The sequence below is a fragment of the Melanostigma gelatinosum genome, assembly GCF_949748355.1.
Source record: "Melanostigma gelatinosum genome assembly, chromosome: 3".
NCBI lineage: Eukaryota > Metazoa > Chordata > Actinopteri > Perciformes > Zoarcidae > Melanostigma > Melanostigma gelatinosum.
The window spans coordinates 28,304,782-28,324,207 of NC_136636.1; the positions used below are offsets into that span (position 1 = coordinate 28,304,782).

Consider the following 19,426-nt stretch of genomic DNA (forward strand, 5'->3'; position numbering starts at 1 on the left):
GACATCCACTCGGTCTGCCCGAGCAACCCTTTCGTTAGAGACGTAACAGGCTACCTCTGCGGCTTGAGAGCCGAGTCCCCTGAACAGAGGTGCCGAGGTAGTCTGTCCGTCTAAGGATGATGGTACGGAGACGAGAGTAGAACGAGCAGGCAACAAATGGCTGGTTAGCACCCCCGCCGCCGAAGTCCTCATATCCTACGATCGCCACGACACCGCCACTAAGCTAACTTTACCAAATCAGACATTCTTTTTGACAGTTCCACAAGGAGCCACCGTGCACATCCATGACATTGTCCTCCATTACCTCAACCCAGACACACACAATGTAGAGATTGAGATTATGGACGCCTTCAAGGGTCACAACCTCACCATTGATGATAACATTCAACAGCAGCTTCTAACAGAAGGGACGAAATTGGTCCAGTTCAGCCTCAAACCCACTGGACTCACTACCACATTGTTTAACCATTTGATTAGGTCCAACCCCTATCAGGCAAACAACCTCAGCATGCTAGCCTTGGGACTCCTTCTTAGTGGCTGGATAATCACAGCAATCGTCGCACATATTATGTACAAATACATCCAGAAGCTACAGAACAGACTGGATTCCCTCCTATACGGAGCTCCACGAGTGAGCCACCCGGCGAGCGCTCCGCTGACGGTCTCCAGTCCTGTCTAGGAGTAGAATCAGTAACCACTGTATCCCTCCTCTGCTTCACTTCTTTCTACCTCTTTTCTTTTTATCCTTTGTGTTTTGTTTTTGTTTTATTTGGGTTGTTACTTTCTTTGACACTATACCGCAATGCTTGAAGTATCACAACATCATATTAGCGATTGAATTATTTGGGAATAATGTTTTGCTCACCTATGATTTGAATTGTGTATGATAGTAGATGTAGGGAAAAAGTAGTTAAAGTCATCTGCCCAGATGCCACCTTCGTTAGCAACCAGACACCAGTGAACTCTGAACTCTGAACTCTGAACATTGAACACTGCCTGTTAACCACTGCTTTTGATCCCAGGAATACCTGGACTGTCTAACCTCTTCAGGTTCTCAGGAATATATGGACAGTTTTTCCCCATCACATGGATGTAAGTGCCAGCCCCTGGTTTGCTCTAAAGACCGTGACCAGCATCCCGCTCTTCAGACCAAAGGGGGATGTTGGGGTTCTGGCGCCACCTCCTGGCTGGTTGAGTCCCTCACATGGGCCTCCCCTCCTCACAAATGACCTAGGGTCTGATCCTTGCCCCCTTGAGATGACCACACCTCCACCTTCGGTCCACCGCGGAGGTGGACCTTTCATTGGCCGACAAGCCGTCTTCCGCTGTGGGCAGAGACCCGCTTATAAGCGGCAACGCAGCCCAAAATCGGTCTCTTCGCTCTGGACTTCCGTCTGGTCTCTAAGAAGAATCACCAGAGGACCCGATCGACCTCAACCCCCACTCATCTCAGCACGCACGTGCCATTTCGCTGGACGAAATCGACCACGTCTATTCTGAGTTAAGGCCTTGGCCCGCATCCTTCCTCCCACGCACCACTCCCCACCTTCGTGTACACGCTACGGTACTAGGGAGACCAAACAATCTTCCTTCACCGACCATTACCGGGAGATACGAACCGACACGTGTCTTAGCCGACGTTGGAAACCACAGGCCCTCCCCTCTGCAGCGAGCCGGGCCGAAACAGCAGCCGCTCACCAGCGACGCCGAACAGCAGCAGCCTCACGCTTTTCTTTTTCCTCCTGGAGGAGGAAAACCCATTCATCGACAAACACTCTACAACCTTGCCACGAAGCATCTCATAGTAAGAGTTACGGTGTCTGGGCGTAGTTTAGCTTAAATTAACTTAAGTTTAATTCAGGCCGTTCATTTATATGTTATTTTTCCCGTGTTTTTGTCGTGTTAAAGTCATTGTTTTTGTTTTGCTGAGAGATTGCCCAATCGTCGACGGAGCTCCGAGGCCCGTCGTACTGTGCGTTTCCTGTTTGACTGTTGCTTTTGGGATTATTTGATTTCATTTTTGTTCTTGCTCTATTTCCTTGAATCGATTCTGTGAGTGAAGTGTGGAAACGCGACTATCGGGCTTAAGTGTCGTCAGTTCGCGAAGCGACAACGGCAACTTGTGTGAGATACGATCGGCGATCCTCATTTTCACTACAACGCGACATCGCACACAGAAACTCTGATTCCTCTCTCTGCCCTTTTATTCCTCTTGTTTTCCGTAACTTGCACACACATAGAGCTCCGGATTGTGGGTGAAACTCTCACCGATTGTTCTAACACACGTGTGCGCCGACACACGCAACCACATATAGCTGACCCCACCCCTCCGCCATATGGTCTAAGTCACTCGACTCCGCCATCTCGTGGTAGGTTTTAGCTATAGCTCTTTAAGGCCCCTCCCTGTTTGTCTGCGTCACTCGACGCCGCCATCTTTGTAGTCTTTAGCTATAGCTTTAAGACCCACCTTCCTTTTCACACACAGACCCACACACACACACACATACTTGTATTACATACATCATCACCCATTTTATTCATTTGTTTAGATATTGTATGATATCGTTGTTGGTTATGATATTAATTGATCTGATCACTTATTATTTCGATTGAATAAATTCTGTTATATTTTAAAGAGCAGTCGTTTGTGATTACTTGTGCATATTTGTGTAATAAGATCTGTATGTAGTAGCCCGTGTACAAACTTAAACCTTCACTGTCACTTCGAATGTGTAGTCGCACCCGACTATTGACATTACGAGTGGCCACTAATTATGAGACTTAGTTTATCGTTTGGTTATTAGTCCCTGTTTACAGGGTGGTGCCCCGTTGTTATTAATAATCATTAATAATTGTTACTTACATTAATAATTCTATTGATGTCAAGAATTCAGTTTCTTAAATACTGATAACCCAAACACGCCCCTCTACGTTCCCAACAACATTCAAATCAATCTTATTAACAGCTTATGATTAAATTGGTTGTTATGATGTGTTCTCCATAATAATAGCAGTATAACAAATAGTAATGCCAAATAAACTTGATATTATTTTTAGTTTCCTTCAAAGATACCTGACACTTTCTGTTACGTGTTGTATTTGCATATTTGCATATTTGCAAATTGCATACTATGAAGACCACTGGCTTTACTGTCTTACTTTTGACTGACAATACATTTGGATGTATTTTAAGGAGAATATTACCTATTTAAAAAGCAATTGTAATTGTTATTTAACAAATGAGAGCTCTTTATCAGCTCATCTCTTCACTCACATTGAGATACAATGCTTAGTATACACATCCACCTGAAAATCTATAAAAGTGAGGGGGACATGTGGAAATCAGTCCTTGGTTCCAGCTTGTAACTCCTAAAGACACCATCACTGGCACTCACATCGACAGAAAATCCAATATTACCGGGCCATGATCAACTAATCTAAAAGGAGATGGTTTATATCTTGTTTAATTTGTTAACAAATTGTTAAAAATGCATTATTGATGCTGTATGTATGATACTAGTGTCGTGCCAGTGCGGGCTGATTGCTTGGCAACAACTATCAGCTATGTAAAGATATAGTGGAGTTATGTCTGTGCGTTGTAGTCCGACCCTCTGTCCTTTGTTTCATAGTTGGGCCGGCGATGTGTGCTTTTAGTGCATGTTAGTGCATTTTGACTGCACGCTCAGACTACAGAGGATGAATGTTGGGCCCTCCCAAGTAATGTGTTAAGAAATGGCTCAGTCGTCACCTGTCTTTGTCAATTCATGAGTAAGCCGGTTGGAATGCAACACTTTGAACGGGACTATTATGCTGAACAGGTTTGTTAACTGTACAGTGGTTGGCAAGGTTACTGTATAATAAAGTAGTTCCACACATTGTAAATACCTTTATATGAGGGCAAGCTAGGCCGCCGCCTCTTTTCCTCAAAGCAAAGGTTAACCACAAGATGTGTTTGTGAAACAACTCTAATCCTGCTCTAAAAGGACGAACTAGTGTGTTCTTCCATCCAGCTCGTCTTTCTATGACCTGCTATCTTTCAGCTCCAAGCTTTCCCAGTTTTTTACTGCGAGATCCCCTCAGACTGATTCTTGGATGTCAACATAAAATAAGTTTGGAGGAAATAAGAAACAATGGAAAGAGGGTTTGAACACGACCTGGCACAAGGGAGTGTCGAAATAACAGGGTAGGACAATTAATAGGGTGTGCAAGACAACAGCTACGCAACAAAGAAACCAAAGACATAAGAGATCTGTGGCACCTTCCTAACTAAAGCTTCAACCCTAAGTGACGCTTAACAGATTATGCTGTCAAGTGGTAAAAATAAAACCTGCAGCAACGTAACACAATTGTGATTGACCCCGATGGAATTTCTTTTCTTGGGCCCTCGCCCAAAACACAAGCACCAGTTTGTGCACACACACATACAGAAAAATACAATGATGGTAATTCGGTATCTTTGTCTGAACCTAACTGAGTAGTTTCCTGCGAAGACGGAACTTTATTTTGAAAAGACCGCATGCAACGAGCGAAAACTGACATTGTCTTCTCAACCATGAGCGATGCTGCACTGCAAAGTGCACGGCTTGGATCTTAACTTTTGTCAGACGCCCTGAGGGAGATCGACTGAAAGTTTCCTACTTGCTGTTGGTTATATTGAATGTCAGAACAAAAAGTGGTTGCGCCTCCAGTCTGATCTTGAGTGCAGAGCAGACAGGTAGCCTACGTGGTTTGTTGAGATGATGTAACAGAAGTGCATATTGGATAGTGGATATTGGATAATCTAGGTGGTAAATAAATGGATCATAGTTTTATACTCTACTTATGACTGGACCAGTCTGGAGCAAATAAAAGATTTCCTAAAAGAAAAGAATATATTTTAGTCCAACAGTTATCCTGTTTGCGTCATACCTTGACTCCTGATGAATGCCGGGTCACACCTTATAGGATTGTCTATTCCTGTACATCCTGTTTCGTCATGCGAGCTCTGCTCTGTTTCCGACACCTGCTCAGCTACAGAGTTTATTGTGCAGAGAAGTCTGCCCTCAGCAGAAGCAAGATGAATCCCCCCAGACACTGGTGATGGCTGATGAGGCTGATAGAATGATGAGTTGATGAAGTTGATGAAGCTATGAAGACCGGGTGGAGATGGGGAGGTGGAGAGGCGAGTAACAGCAACATGAACGTTCTAGAGTCAGAGAGACAAAAAAAGAGACAGCAGCGAGATAATAGGCTCAATTAACGATTTAATTGAGTCGCTGTGCTATTGGCTAGAAGAGACTGATATCATGATTGACAGCCCCAAACAATGACAGCAAGGAAATGATCAGCATGCGTGAGAGGAGCGAATGATAGATGGATGAGAAATAAACTACAGGCCTTAACCTGCAAAAATATTGTCTTCCTGACTGAACTTACACTTAAGCTTCATTAGGCCATGTAGATAAATGTTAGTTGACATCATGTGTGAACATTTGCCCAGAACATGCATTGGTGTTGTACATACGAGAACTAAATAAAGAAAAATATGAAGAACAATGTAATTGTAGGACGGGGGAATTTGGGCCCCTGACATCTTCTTGGCCCCTGTGCAGCTGCACACCGGTGGCGGCACAGATGCACAGATCCCTGCCAGGATGTGTCTGCACACACCACGTCGAGACCGCAGGCGTATCAGGCGTGTTTTTCCCTCGCAAGTAGATCCGCTCTCATTGTATGCAGCTGTCTGCAGTTCACTGTGTAAGGCTTCATGGTGACTTCCTCTGAACAGGTACTGTCAGTTCTGCTGTGAGTTTAGTCCCGTTAGCTGTTAGCTCTGTCAGCTGTATTAGCCCTGTTTGCTGTTAGCAAAACTCAATAAAACTCACCAAACATGTCTAAGTTAGTCTTTCCACTGTTCCATCAAACCCTTAATTCACTGATTTAGATGTAAAAATATGTTGGCTCTACATGCTGTCTCACAACTCTCATTCTCAAGGCACCATTAAATTAGCAAAAATTGCCAATACAATCTCCCCAAAAAACCAACTGCCAGAACTGCCCAGCAGCTGCTAACAGATAACTAGCTGGCCTCCAACTGACAGGAGCAGATATGTTGTAGTGAGCGCTCAGTCCTGGGACAACTAACGGCCGTTTGGCTTGAGCCCTGTTCCAATCGATCACTGCTGTAATGTTTGATTGAAGCTTCTGCAGGAGAGTCCAAACTGACGCAGTTATTTGCAGCCTGATAAGAGTAGTGAGAAGTCAGCAGCAATGACAGTGTAAAACTAAGTCAATTAAATATGTTGTCAAGAAAACATGTTTTCAAAAAGTGTAAATCACTGCAACCACAAATGATTCTTAAGCATTAAAGTTATAAATGAGCATACAAAATATTAGGCTGATGGGTCCAGTAGTGTGCGAGATTAGCCATGGACAAACAGACAGACACAGTGATGCACACACAGACGCACACAACCCTGCACGACCGATTACATAATCTCCTGGTGGAGATAATAAAGTGACTCAGAGAGCAGATAAGAGGGATTCACTGAGAGGCTGTGTTGAAACTTCAGTGGGTGGCATGTTTTTATTTCAAAACAGCATGAGCCATTAAGTGATTATAGAAATATATGTGTCATCAAGTCAACCCATGCATGTATCATAGTTATGTTGTGCTCCAGGGCAGTACATGTCCTATTGATTGTATTGATTGATAACTTTAAAGCTTGCTTCAAAGCTGTCAGGAAATTCCGCTGTTTGATGAACTTGGTTTTTGGTGTTCACGAATCCCTGCCAAACCCAACTACCATTACCATAATCACCTGCATTATAACGGTGTCTCCACTCTCTTTGTCGTCCCCCCCCCCCCCCCCCGATCTGTATCTGCCACGCTGCTGTAGTCCCAGGAGGCCCTGTTGCTGAAGCAGCTTGCAGAGAAGAGGGAGCATGAGCAGGAGGTGCTCCACAAGGCGCGCGAGGAGAACAACATCTTTAGCAAGAAGACGGAGGAGAAGCTCACCCAAAAGATGGAGGTCAACCAGGAGAACCGGGAGGTCCACCTAAATGCTCTCAAACAACGGCTGCGTGACAAAGCAAGTCTTCCCATTTTGTGATCATTTGTGACTGTGGGCATGAAACATGTGCCACCACTGGAGGAGGAAGCCCTTGTGGTTGGGAACCTCACTCGGTTATCAAGGGCAGCTTTAGGACCCTGGCCCTAACACCCCCAATTTAGATGCCAATCTGACCCTTATTGCTTCACTAAAACACAACAGCTGTTGTCTAAGCTTTATAATCACACTGCAACATCATATATGATACACAAGCAGAGTATCAAAAACAATCTGAGCCAACCAAGTTAGTAAATCACATACTACTGAACGTCATTTTAACTTTAGCTTGCAACAGGAATGTCTTTCAACTGTATGTCTCATTTATGTTCTACTGTCAGCCTATCCCGGGGGAAGAGCTCTCTTACCTTTAGGAGACGACGAAGGCCCCCTCAGAGATGAGCAACACTGGACTTTTTATTGGAATGCACGAAATACAAACCAGTTTTATTTGCTTTTTACAAAAAAAGATAAAAGCTTACAAAAATGAACAATGAAAAATAAGTGAAAGAAAGGACAAAATGTCAAAAACCAAGCTCAAAAAGAACCAAGTTCCCTCAGAGAACCCTCAAAAGAGCCCCGACCCTTTGTTGTCTCCGATACATCTTTTCTTGGCGCTTCCTCGACCTCCGGGTCCATATAAGGTCCATAAACAGATCATTCTTAAATCATTGGACAAAACAGTTTTCGTCGTCGGTCAATAAATGATAGAAAAACACACATCAAAGCTAATCATCATTGAACTGTCCCTAAACAATATGAGATTACATGTAACGAGTATAACGAGTGTGAATGTTAGTTAGTCCTGATGGTGTAGCCCCTACCATCAGCGTATGAATGGGTGTGAATGGGTGAATGATGATAAGTAGTGTGAAAGCGCTATACAAGTACAGTCCATTTACCATGTATGCAGTGGCGGCTGGTGGAAAATTCTCTAGGTAGGGCCATCCTATCAATTTCAGCAAACATCCCAGTATGATTTAATGCAAAAAAATGTAAGTATCAAGTATTATTACTTTGCAGTTAAATATTTAACATTTATTCCAACACGAAAAAAAGCAGTAAATAACACTTATATAATATAATATAACATGTTTATTTATTGAGATGCCCCTATGGACCTTGTTATAGGAGGTAAAGATCAGGAGAAGTAAACATGAAGTGTAATTATGAATACTGATGTTAAATTAAACTATGATGAGTTTTCACTGTTAATTTAACATCTCTATTACATGTTGATGCCTCCATGACCAAGTTAAGCAGATGAGACTGAGGACAGCTATGTAGAAGAAAAGATGTTCACTTTGTCTAATATGTAGCTTGACAGAGTTCTCATGTGTGTCCTGGTGTTCTCATGTTTCCTTACCTCCTCATCCCTCACTCCCTACCCTGGTGTTCTCATGTTTCCTTACCTCCTCATCCCTCACTCCCTACCCTGGTGTTCTCATGTCTCCTTACCTCCTCATCCCTCACTCCCTACCCTGGTGTTCTCATGTTTCCTTACCTCCTCATCCCTCACTCCCTACCCTGGTGTTCTCATGTCTCCTTACCTCCTCATCCCTCACTCCCTACCCTGGTGTTCTCATGTTTCCTTACCTCCTCATCCCTCACTCCCTACCCTGGTGTTCTCATGTCTCCTTACCTCCTCATCCCTCACTCCCTACCCTGGTGTTCTCATGTTTCCTTACCTCCTCATCCCTCACTCCCTACCCTGGTGTTCTCATGTTTCCTTACCTCCTCATCCCTCACTCCCGTAACTGTCCGTGTTGGATCTGTCCCAGTTGTTTTAAAAAGCGAAATAAATGATTAGCATGACGTCATCCAGCTAGCCAAACCTGTCTGGTGTACTGCTAGTACAGAAGCTTCGCATGTACTGCTTCCCTTTCCTGCTAGTCTGCTGTCTGATTGTGAGGTCAGGCTGATCTGATATCAGCTCTTTGGCTGCAGAATCTCCGCCAAAGTTCTCCTCTCAAACGGGTCTTGGAGGAGGAGTGCTCGCGCTGGCGCTCACCTGTAGAGACTTCTCCTGACGAGAACGTGCAGCTAGGGGGGCCAGATCGTTCTGGCCCCACTCTGAATCTATTTGAGGCCGCTGATTGGCTAAATTGTATGTCACTCATTTATATCTTGAATCAGCAATTGGCTAATCTGCTTCATAGACCCGCCTCTTTTGTGAAATGATTCGGCCCCCCTAGCTGCGCGTTCTCAGAGGGTCGTGCACACAGACAGAGAGCACGAGCAGAGAGCACACAGGCGGAGAGGACGAGCAGGAAAAGCATATATTTTGCGCAGATATCATATTTTACAGACATTACTGGGTACATTCCATAATACAAAAACAAATATTGACAATTTGTATAATTTATGATTATTGTTGGAATGCTGTTAAGCATTCCAACACACACACCCACCCCATTTTAAAATAAAAGCCGCACACACATGATTTGTTGCAGCTGTTACGTGTTGCAGCTCGGCCAATCAGACATGAGTATTCTGATAAGTTTCCTGATTCGAGTGACATTTACACACACCGCGACACAAGAGGGAGAGGTGAGGAAAGACATGGCAGAGCAGGACAACAGTCATGTAAGCTGTAAAATTTGTGTTTTGCCACTGTGTCCACAATCTTCACTCTTCATGCATAATTTCTGGATGTAGAAGTAGCTAATATTGTCCTTGTCATAGAATAATTACTGTAGAATCCCACAGATTTCCACATTTGACACAGAAGCTGTTAATTGAGAGGAAAACCAACTTTCTGCTCCATAGAGACCAATGTTAAATTTAGCTTCAAAAACATCTTCCACAGAACACGGTACCCCATTTCTAGATCGCCAGTTAAGCCACATTTTTTACACTACAGACACAATTTTTACAGGATCTGTTCTTCAACTCATTCTTCCCCTCAATTATTAATATCGGAGCAATAGGAGATATGGTTATGGGTGTTTTGATGATTTGTTTGAGAGGTGTTTCCCTGTTTTATCTCCATGAAATGGCTTCAGGCACACAGGTGTTCGCGATTGAGCCAATTAGTGATGTTGATAAACACACAGACTCACAGACACACGCGCACATACACTCCTCTCCCTCTCTCTCTCTGTGTCTCTCATACAGTCATTCAGGTCTTAGGGATCTTTAGAGGTCTTTCCGCCCTCCTCCACCCCCCCCCCCCCACACACACACACACATACACACACACGCCATTTTAAAATAAAAGCCCCACAGAATGAATCCTAACTGAAATGCTTGTGATGAGCCTGTCATTTAATAACCGGTTTATGTTTATCTAACATTATGATTCTGTCTCCTCTCCCCTTCTCCCCCACACCCCATTTCAAAATAAAAGCCCCAGAGAGTGAATTCTAACTGAACTGCTTGTGATGAAGCCTGTCATTTAATAACCTCTGTTTATGTGTGTCAGACATTATGATTATGTCTCCTCTCCCCCTCCCTCCTCCACCCAGTCCCACCCTTTCAAAATAAAAGCCTCATGGATTAACTGTATTTAAACGTTTCGCTCAAAATTAGGCTTTTTTGTTGAAATAATGAATGCTCTTACTAATACTGCGACAACTACTACTACTGCTAATATTTCTAGTATTACCACTACTACTACAACTTTTGCTGTTGCTACTATTACTACTACTGCTACTGCTATTACTGCTACCATAAATGTTATTACTACCACTACTGCTATTACTACCACTACCACTACTATTATTACTGATACCACAACTGCTAATACTGCTATTCCTGCTACTACCAGTACTAATAACCAGTACTAATACTACTACAGCTATTAGTACGACTGCTAATACTACTACTTCTACTACTTCTTCTAATTACAAATACTTCGACGACAACTTCTACTACTACTGCTACTACAAATATCACTACTGCTACAACTAGTACTTATTCAAATGCTACTCATACTTATACTGCGAATAATACTTCTACTACTACTATAACAAATATTACTACTGCTGGAATTCTTTTAAGCTACAGAAACTGTTCGAATATCAAAATGTTCAGCTCTTTCAGGAGAGGGGTGATATAACTTCATATTTATAATCTTTCAACTTTTTGAATTATTCAGCTTTTTGCAATTTTTTTTTTAAATTGGATATCTATTTTCAGCAATGTTTTTGAGATTCATTTCAGCTTTCAGCATTCCAACGCATTTTCAGCAGGAAATGCATTTTCTAGTTATAATTTCTTTTCTTTTTTTTTTTTCGTGTGGCTCATGGTGGGGCCATGGCCCATGGCCCTCTATTGACCAGCCGCCACTGCATGTATGCATAAAAAGGTCAGTAACACCTTAAGTTAGGACTTCCTACAGGTCACAGGAGTCATGTTTATGTCGGTGTGAGAATCACAACATGCCTGATTTTCTTCAGTTCACTCAGGTTTATTTGCAACACACATTACTTTATACCCTCCTGCTGCTCCCAGTCTTGCCCCCCCCCCCCTTCATTAGTTTGTCTTCCTCTTGTATAAACCTAAAAGTACTACGAACCCCAAGGCCACTGGGCCTACCCCCCAACTTGGCGGCGCTCTAAAGAACAGGGAGACCGATGATAGCCAATCCCCCCCTTTGATGGTTTGGTTCGTGCTTAATTTGCGCGAGCTGAGTCTGTGCATTCTTGCGCACGATACATCCTCGACTCCCTACTTCCTGTCCTGTTATCCTGTCCTGTACATCATTGTGAATCTGTTGACCTCCCAACTGAACTAGACATTTTTATCTGAGTGCAAAACTTTACGAGGTCGAAGCGACCTGAAAGAGCATAAGGCACTCTGCCTCAGTGATGTGACTATATGACAATGATACAGTCCTATATCAAAGTATGAATGTGAATACACATGACTTTTAAAACATTGAATGTCATTTTACACGCATACATTTTTCTCCCATAGTTTCCTTTGTACAGTATAAGTGTCAGCCAGATGCTCAAACCTCAGGATATTGCTGCTACGCTTTAGGGTCCTCAGGTATACAGGTGTTAGATAGTATCAAAGTTCATCTGCAGTACACAGAAAAACCACAGTTTCACCTTGTTGCAAGTATTTGCTGAAACCACAATTTCAATAAGTAAATTAATCAATTAGCGTATCAATTATTTTATAGAAAGATAGCGAGACAGGTTTTGTTTCTGCGGACATTCTTGGTGGATACCTCAGCAATATAATGAAACACTCACATATTGAATGTAATTCTGATGTAAGCGTTACATGAGACCGTTTTAGTTTAGGTTAGTGTACATTTTTAGACATACATAATAAGTCTTTCATCCAACCCTGCACATTTTATTGTACATTGCGCTATAGGATGTCAAAATAAAACTACTTCCAATTTCTACTTCAGTGTCTCCTCCACTGTCTTTGTTCTCAAGAACAGCAGATTCTATTTCACTTCTCATGAAATGCAACAGGTCTTGTATTTAAAGACAAGGTGCTGACATCACAAAGGTTCAGGAACCCAGGGGGGGAAACGTATCAATTACATGCCGTGATCACCCTGAATGAATACAATAGATTACTAAAAACTGTTTTAAGTCATTTTTTAATGAGCACCCAAAATGTGCATGTATATGCAGGTTTTTTAAACAATGACAATCTCCTCTCCATTGCCATTCATGGATGTATATGTTGCCAGTAGATGAGTATGCCTTTCTTTTTTTAGCCATAGAATACAGCATATGATATTCCGAGTTATGAACTACAGTTAATGACGACTATATGACAACAGAAACAAAGGTGGTGGATGAGAGCAGCTGCTGTATATTGTTTGAGATATATAGTGCAGACCTTAAACTGATCATTTTACTGAACCAATATCACCGTAGGAAGGCTCAACATTACATATCTAAGATCCATTGAAAGCACTGTTGACAGGACCCAGAAGCAGAAACACAGAATTCTCTTTATACACTCCTGCTAAGGCTGTAACAGAAAACGCATGCAAAGGGGATCTGCTTTGCAATGGCTGAAAAGTAGGTTGGATTGCATTTCTGGGAAATTTCAACATCTCAACAGTGTTTCTCCACTTTTCTAACTGAAAACAATGCTGTGCCTCTTAAGTTTCATGTTCCACAGAAGCCCCAGCTCAGTCTTTAAGTTTCATTTTGCATCATGTGAATGTGACAGTTTATCACTTTATTTTACAGGAAGTCCACGCCGCTGAGGTGCGCAGGAACAAGGAGCTTTAGGCCGACCTCTCGGGCTGAAGACGCTCTCTGCACTCTGGCAGTGGATGTTACTTTTGAAACTCTTCTGTGTGTCAAAGTGTTCCTAGTTGTTCAGTATTCACCGATATCATCCTACAGTGCACCTTTCAGGACTCAAACTGCTTGTTAATCAGCACCAAATAATGTTACTCATCTGTTTCATTTTTTGGGAAACCACACATATTTGTAAGTCAGGTACATATTCTGATATAGCCAAGTAGCTACAGCTGAAATAAAGTCCACTCCTGAGCTGAATGAGATCTGTGTTGGGTTTATCTATATCTATACAAATATGGCTGACTAATGATGACTCGTCTAATAAATCGGATTAGTTTACTGTGAGTATGTCATGACTCCTGAGCCTTTTTAGGGCCCTTGGTGTGATTTTGTTTCAGGATCCCCCTCAACACCTGAAGTGACTTTGATGTTTAGCCCAATGAAGACCTGCAGCCATGGAGCAGCTTAAAACTCTAAATCAACATTTTATGTTGTCACAGTGACAAAAAACTTGGAAGCCGAGGCCCACTCATTGTGAGTCACCGCTAGCCGCTAGCTTGATGGCTGAGAGTATTAACAGTAGCCATGTTTGTTGTTTACGTTCTTTATGATCATTTCGGGGGAGTGGCTTCGGAAGGAGGCTTAAAGAGACGGGCTGTCAGTGTTGCCAACTCAGCCACTTTCTCATTAGATTTAGAGATTTTTGGAGCTAACCCTGCTAGCTACTTTCGTAGTTGGCAACGCTGGGTTTTTCTCTTGGATCGTTTAAAAAATCTAGCGTACTCTTGCTTGTTTCATGAACCCTAGCTCTGACAGAATATATTATTACAACTACTTTTTTTTCACTTGTCTTAAAGGGGCGTTCTAACCCTGATGAATTTATCTGCTCCACCCTGTGGTTAACAACATGCTAATGTTAATGTGCTAACATGTCTACAACTACTGGATGCTAACATGCTGATGTTCAGCAAACAGTTAGCATGCTAACATCTCTGTTAGCATGTTGAATAATGGAATGCGATATTTAGCATTCAGTTAGCACGATAACACGCAGACATTTAGCATTACATTTATGATTATCAGTCATTAAGACTCACTATCTGGCAACATGGATGTCTGAACCCAATTTCAGTATTTAATTGACTGAATACATTTACTGTTTATTTATTGTTTCCATCTGATTTAACTGTCTTCTTAAACATCCTAAACATCAAATGTATTTTTAAAAAGAAAATAGACGTCGGTATCAAGGGGGTTAACCATACCGTTCTCAGTAATAGCAGCAAACAGAGACATAGAACCAAATGCCTAGAAATGGCTGTCACATGTCGAAAAGTCAACGAACACAACAGTGATGGGTCTGTTTTGTAGGAAAAGCGACTAAAACTACACTAGCAGAATAACAGCAGAATTTACTGAAACAAGTCAAAATGATGAGGCCCTTTTCACAGCTGACATTTTGACTTGTCTTAGTAGGAAAAGCACAGACTGAATGAAATAGTAAAGACTAATTCAATTTATTTATTTGACATAGTTTACAATAGGAAAGTTGAAGAAAAATAATAGTATTTTAAGGAGGTGAGCTGTACAGGAATATTGCCTGATGGAGTAGACCAGTGTTTTTCAACCTTTTCTGAGCCGCTGCACACCAACAACCAAAAACGTTACAAAATGACACATTTTAGCATAATACAGCATATGCCAGGGTTGTCAAACTCAATCACATGGGCCAAAATTAAAAATTGTGACTACATTGAGGGCCAAATAGAGTCACCATTTAATAAACATGATAGAAGGGATATTGGACAAAGTGCAAAAAGAATACATGTTTAGTTAGGCTACATTATTTTCTGCATATGTGCCAGAGCCAGATGTTTGGCATCTTTTCTTGGCTGCCAGTTCATTAATATCTGGGGTTCGGTTCTGTGGAAACCCTCAAGATGGAGTGAAGGTGTGCATCAGTGAGACGACTCCTGTGTGGGTGTGTGTTCATGTTCATCACAGAGAACAGCTGCTCACACAGGTATGTGCTTCCAAACATGCAGAGCATTTGAGCAGCATGGAGGCGGAGTTAAGGCATCGTTTCGGGGGTGAAGCTTGGAAACTGTGCAGCGCCCTCAGAGTCACACTTTGCCTTGAGTGTCATCACACTGGAGGTCTATCAGTTCCACAGGTGCTCTTTCCACGTCAACTGCAAACGGATTGCTGAGCAGTTCAAATTTAAATTTCTAAGCTGCAAAGTCGGCAAATCGCGGAGTGAACTCTGTGCCAATTGCGCCCAGTTTATCAGCAACATGTGCAGTCACGAACACTGCAGTGGAGACCTTTACTGACTCACATGTCTGTGATCACACATGTCTGTGATCACACGTCCCTGGAGCTGGAGGTTTAGCGCAGTGAGATGCTTCGTTATGTTGCACATAAAGCCAGCTCACATCGCCACTTTTCGTCCCGGAGCTCTGTGATGTGGCGGGCCGGTTATGATAAACATATGATATTTTCTGGCGGGCTGTTGTACCGAGGGCCGGATATATGCTGACAATTTAATGACAAGTCTCTAAATGTGTTGATCCTTATAGGCTTTTCATCTGGGTTAGAATGTTGTCCAGGGCCCAGTTCAGAGTCTGCATTTTTCCTTTTCAACTATTTCTCCATCGCTGTTCGTCTTGTCACCTCAACCTCTCCCGCGACAGTGGTGGTGATGGGGAAGGGGTGAAGGGCAAAGCTGAAGATCTGCATGGATGTGATGTGGTGCGGGCCTTCAGTTGTGTTGGAGACGGGAGGTGAATGAGGTGGAGGAGAGCTGCATCAGTCTGACACTGAACTGGAAGCTGACAGCAGCAGGGAGAAACATTTTGCTGAGAAATCGGATTGGTTGAACTGAAAGAGTGAACACCAGTCAGCTGACTGAGTTGGAGGCAGGGAGAGGAAGAGAGAGAATAAATAAATAGAGTCGGCATGAAGACAATGCTTACAGAGTACACTATTCAAACCAAAGATCTGCAGTCATTTTGACAAGTTTCCAGTAAAATTGAATTGAAGAATTATGCCAGAGTTACGCAAATTACTGTGCTAATATCAATAAAGTGAAACAAACTGAAACAAGTGGATTTGTATTGAAAACAGGTGCAATCTTGACCTTGTGATAAATTGTTATATTTTCTCAAAAAAACAAGAGAACAAGAAATGAGTCAACAGCCTAATAGATGACTCCTTTACAGACACATCATGAAGGTTTTACATGAAGGGAAGCCTCGGAACTCGGAAGCTGCATGTAGCTTCACAAAAAAATGAGGAAGAGGAAATCGTGTGCAAGAGAGCGCATGCGTATCACATTTGACCTCATAGTTGCACAATTGTATGGAAAACGAAACTTAAATTTTGTTGTCGCGAAGGCGAGAGGAGAGGCTCCCGTGCTCCGGTGCAGGGAGGGGCCGACGGCACTCCGAAACCTCTCAGCAGTGATCCAGAGTCCAGACGATGCACCGCTGCTCTTCATCAGCTCTCACAGCTACCGTCAACATGGAGGACATCTGTGATATTAACATCTTCATGAAGATCAGCCTAATTTACGGTAATTATTAATACTAATAGTGTTGTTGTTGTTGTTGTTATCAAGTCATTATCAGTACGCTAGTATTATTTCTATTGTTATTATTATTACTATTAGTAGTAGTAGTAGTAGTAGTAGTAGTAGTAGTAGGAGTAGTAGTAGTAGTAGTAGTAGTAGTAGTAGTAGTAGTAGTAGTAGTAGTAGTACTACAGTAGCAATATTGTCAAAATAGTCAACTTGACTGACAGTTACGGACATGGGTTTAGAATTGTATTTTGCATCAGCGAACGATATAGCCTATAGTGAATTTTGAACGTTTGATTGTTGAATTTTAGAACATGTGTTTTACTATAAAAAAATTAATAATAATAAAAAAAAATCTGCAGTTCGAAACCCACTTTGAACTCACTCACTCCCCGGTAATTCGAGCCGTTTGAGCCGCGGACTTTGCTTACGGTTAAATGGGGAAATGGGCAACTGCGCCATCTAGTGGACACAAGATGCAAGCTGCGCGTAATTGCCACAGCGGACAGTGGGAAATAAAAAAAACAATACTTTGCCTTGTTTCATAACACTCGGTCGGTTGGATGATATGAAGCATTCATTGTACCAGACACAGTTGTACTAAGCGTTGTGGCGTAGCACAAGAAACAAAAGAGGAAGCTACTTGTGTGTGAGTGCGCGCACTAACGGACACCTGAGCGGAGGTGAAAGAGGACAGGAAGCGGAGCGGCAGATGCGGTTGGAGGTGAGCACCAAGCCATCTTATTACTCAGACAACACTCGCACAACTATACTGTCGGTAGCTTGTCGCGGGTTGCATTGGAGTTGATTGTTGTTTTAGAGTGTATCCAGGGAGGGAAACACAAAGAACCTGGCTCGCAACCTCCATATCTCTATTACGTTAGCTAACTTAGCTGTTGTCCTGAGGTCTCCGTCTCTCTCTAGGACTGCGGTCAAGTCTCGGATGTCCGTGATCAAGCCCCACTGACATGTTAACAGTAGCTGGCTCACACTGTGGCAGCTAGCGGAGGCACTTCTCCGCCAGCTCATGCTCAGACAGTCGCCTCTGTGTGGGAGAGGTGCTGCTGCAGTTTCCGGTTTTAAGACTTTATCTTTCGTAATTTGACAATATGTGACTATAGAGTGGTCTCACCTACGTCACGATCTCCTTAGTTACGAGGTCGGTCGGCCATGTTGGAGTACATACAGATCCTACATGGCGGCGAGTAAACAAGGAAGTGCGGCGAAAATACCATACTTTGAATCACTGGATAGTGCATCAAAGGTTCGCTACCTGGCCAAATTGAAGGTTATTGGTAACTTGGATCCCTATACGATGAGTGCAGATGGTTTCAGTGCCGATCCTACTTATCTTCCATCGGTAAACTACGCCAACATCTACACGTATCTCGTGAACACCCCCAGTCCTCACACAAAAGACGAGCTGGAGTGCTACAAAGGGCTCGACGCTTATAATCAGTTTGTCAGTGGATGGGTCCGAGTCGTCAAAGCAACGGTCGTCGAGAATTCTCATCTCGTCATTGGAAGGGTAAATATATACAGATCTGGTCCGATATTTAGCAATATTCAATGTTTACTCAGCGCAAACAGACACGTGTGTTTGTTTACATTGTACATGCACGTCATTGTGTGCGTGTGTGTAGGAATTAACTTTCAACTAACCCCTAACTTCATCCCCCCCCCCCCATTAATGTCCTTAAGAGTATTGAGATTTTTGTGCCAGATTCTGCAAACTGAAACAGATAAACAAACACAAAGTGGTGCAAAATGATTTGTCAATAAGATGAATGACTGAGAGCACTTTTGAACGTCTTTTAACCATCACCGTATTTATTGTAAATTCTTGTGAACTTAAAAATGCTCACAGCAAAATATGTAGCAATTTAAATTCATATAGTCATAGTAACACATCAACAGTTTCCACTTAAAGGACAGAGAAGACCACGTGACACAGGCAACAATTCATTTGTATTTATTAAGCAACAATTATAACACAAATATAACATGTACAATGTTCTTTAAATACTACTGCAAAGAAATAGAAAATGCATGATTGTTGACGGTGCAAACAATAGGCAAGGCAAGTTTATTTGTACAGCACATTTCAACAACAAGGTAATTCAAAGTGCTTCACATAAAACCATTAAAAGCATCAAAACATAAGGCAAAAGAAAAGGAGATTTAAAAACAATTAAGAACATTCATTGAAACAATAAAAACAGTCATTAAAACATTAAAATAACACAATCTCCCTTTCATTCTTTAGATGTTCTTGTCAAAAACCACACAGAAGCCGGTTTCAGATGGTCTGCCATATTTAAGGTGGACATCTGTAAATATAACAAGTTATAAAAAGAAATATCCACTTTTGAACCAATTTTGAAGGCTTTTCCCCGGTGACCATAGTCGTTTTTGAATTGTCTTTATGGGATATAGTATTCTACTGTTTGTATGTTTTGACCCTCTTCTTGTTTGTACATCAGTTTTACTCACTTCCTCCACATCCCACCTGTATACAGCCACACTCGCCTTCT

The 19,426-nt window shown here is 42.3% G+C and overlaps 1 protein-coding gene across 1 annotated transcript in view; it reads left to right on the top strand.

Annotated features, from left to right (window-relative positions):
* stmn3 (stathmin-like 3) overlaps nucleotides 1–13,552 on the top strand; it is a 35,530-nt gene extending 21,978 nt beyond the window's left edge. The window contains exons 4-5 of the mRNA XM_079265300.1: nucleotides 6,879–7,074; nucleotides 13,263–13,552. Coding sequence (XP_079121426.1) covers nucleotides 6,879–7,074; nucleotides 13,263–13,300 — 234 coding nt within the window. The 3' untranslated portion in view covers nucleotides 13,301–13,552. The remainder of the gene's footprint in view (nucleotides 1–6,878; nucleotides 7,075–13,262) is intronic.
* Nucleotides 13,553–19,426: the final 5,874 nt, after the last annotated feature.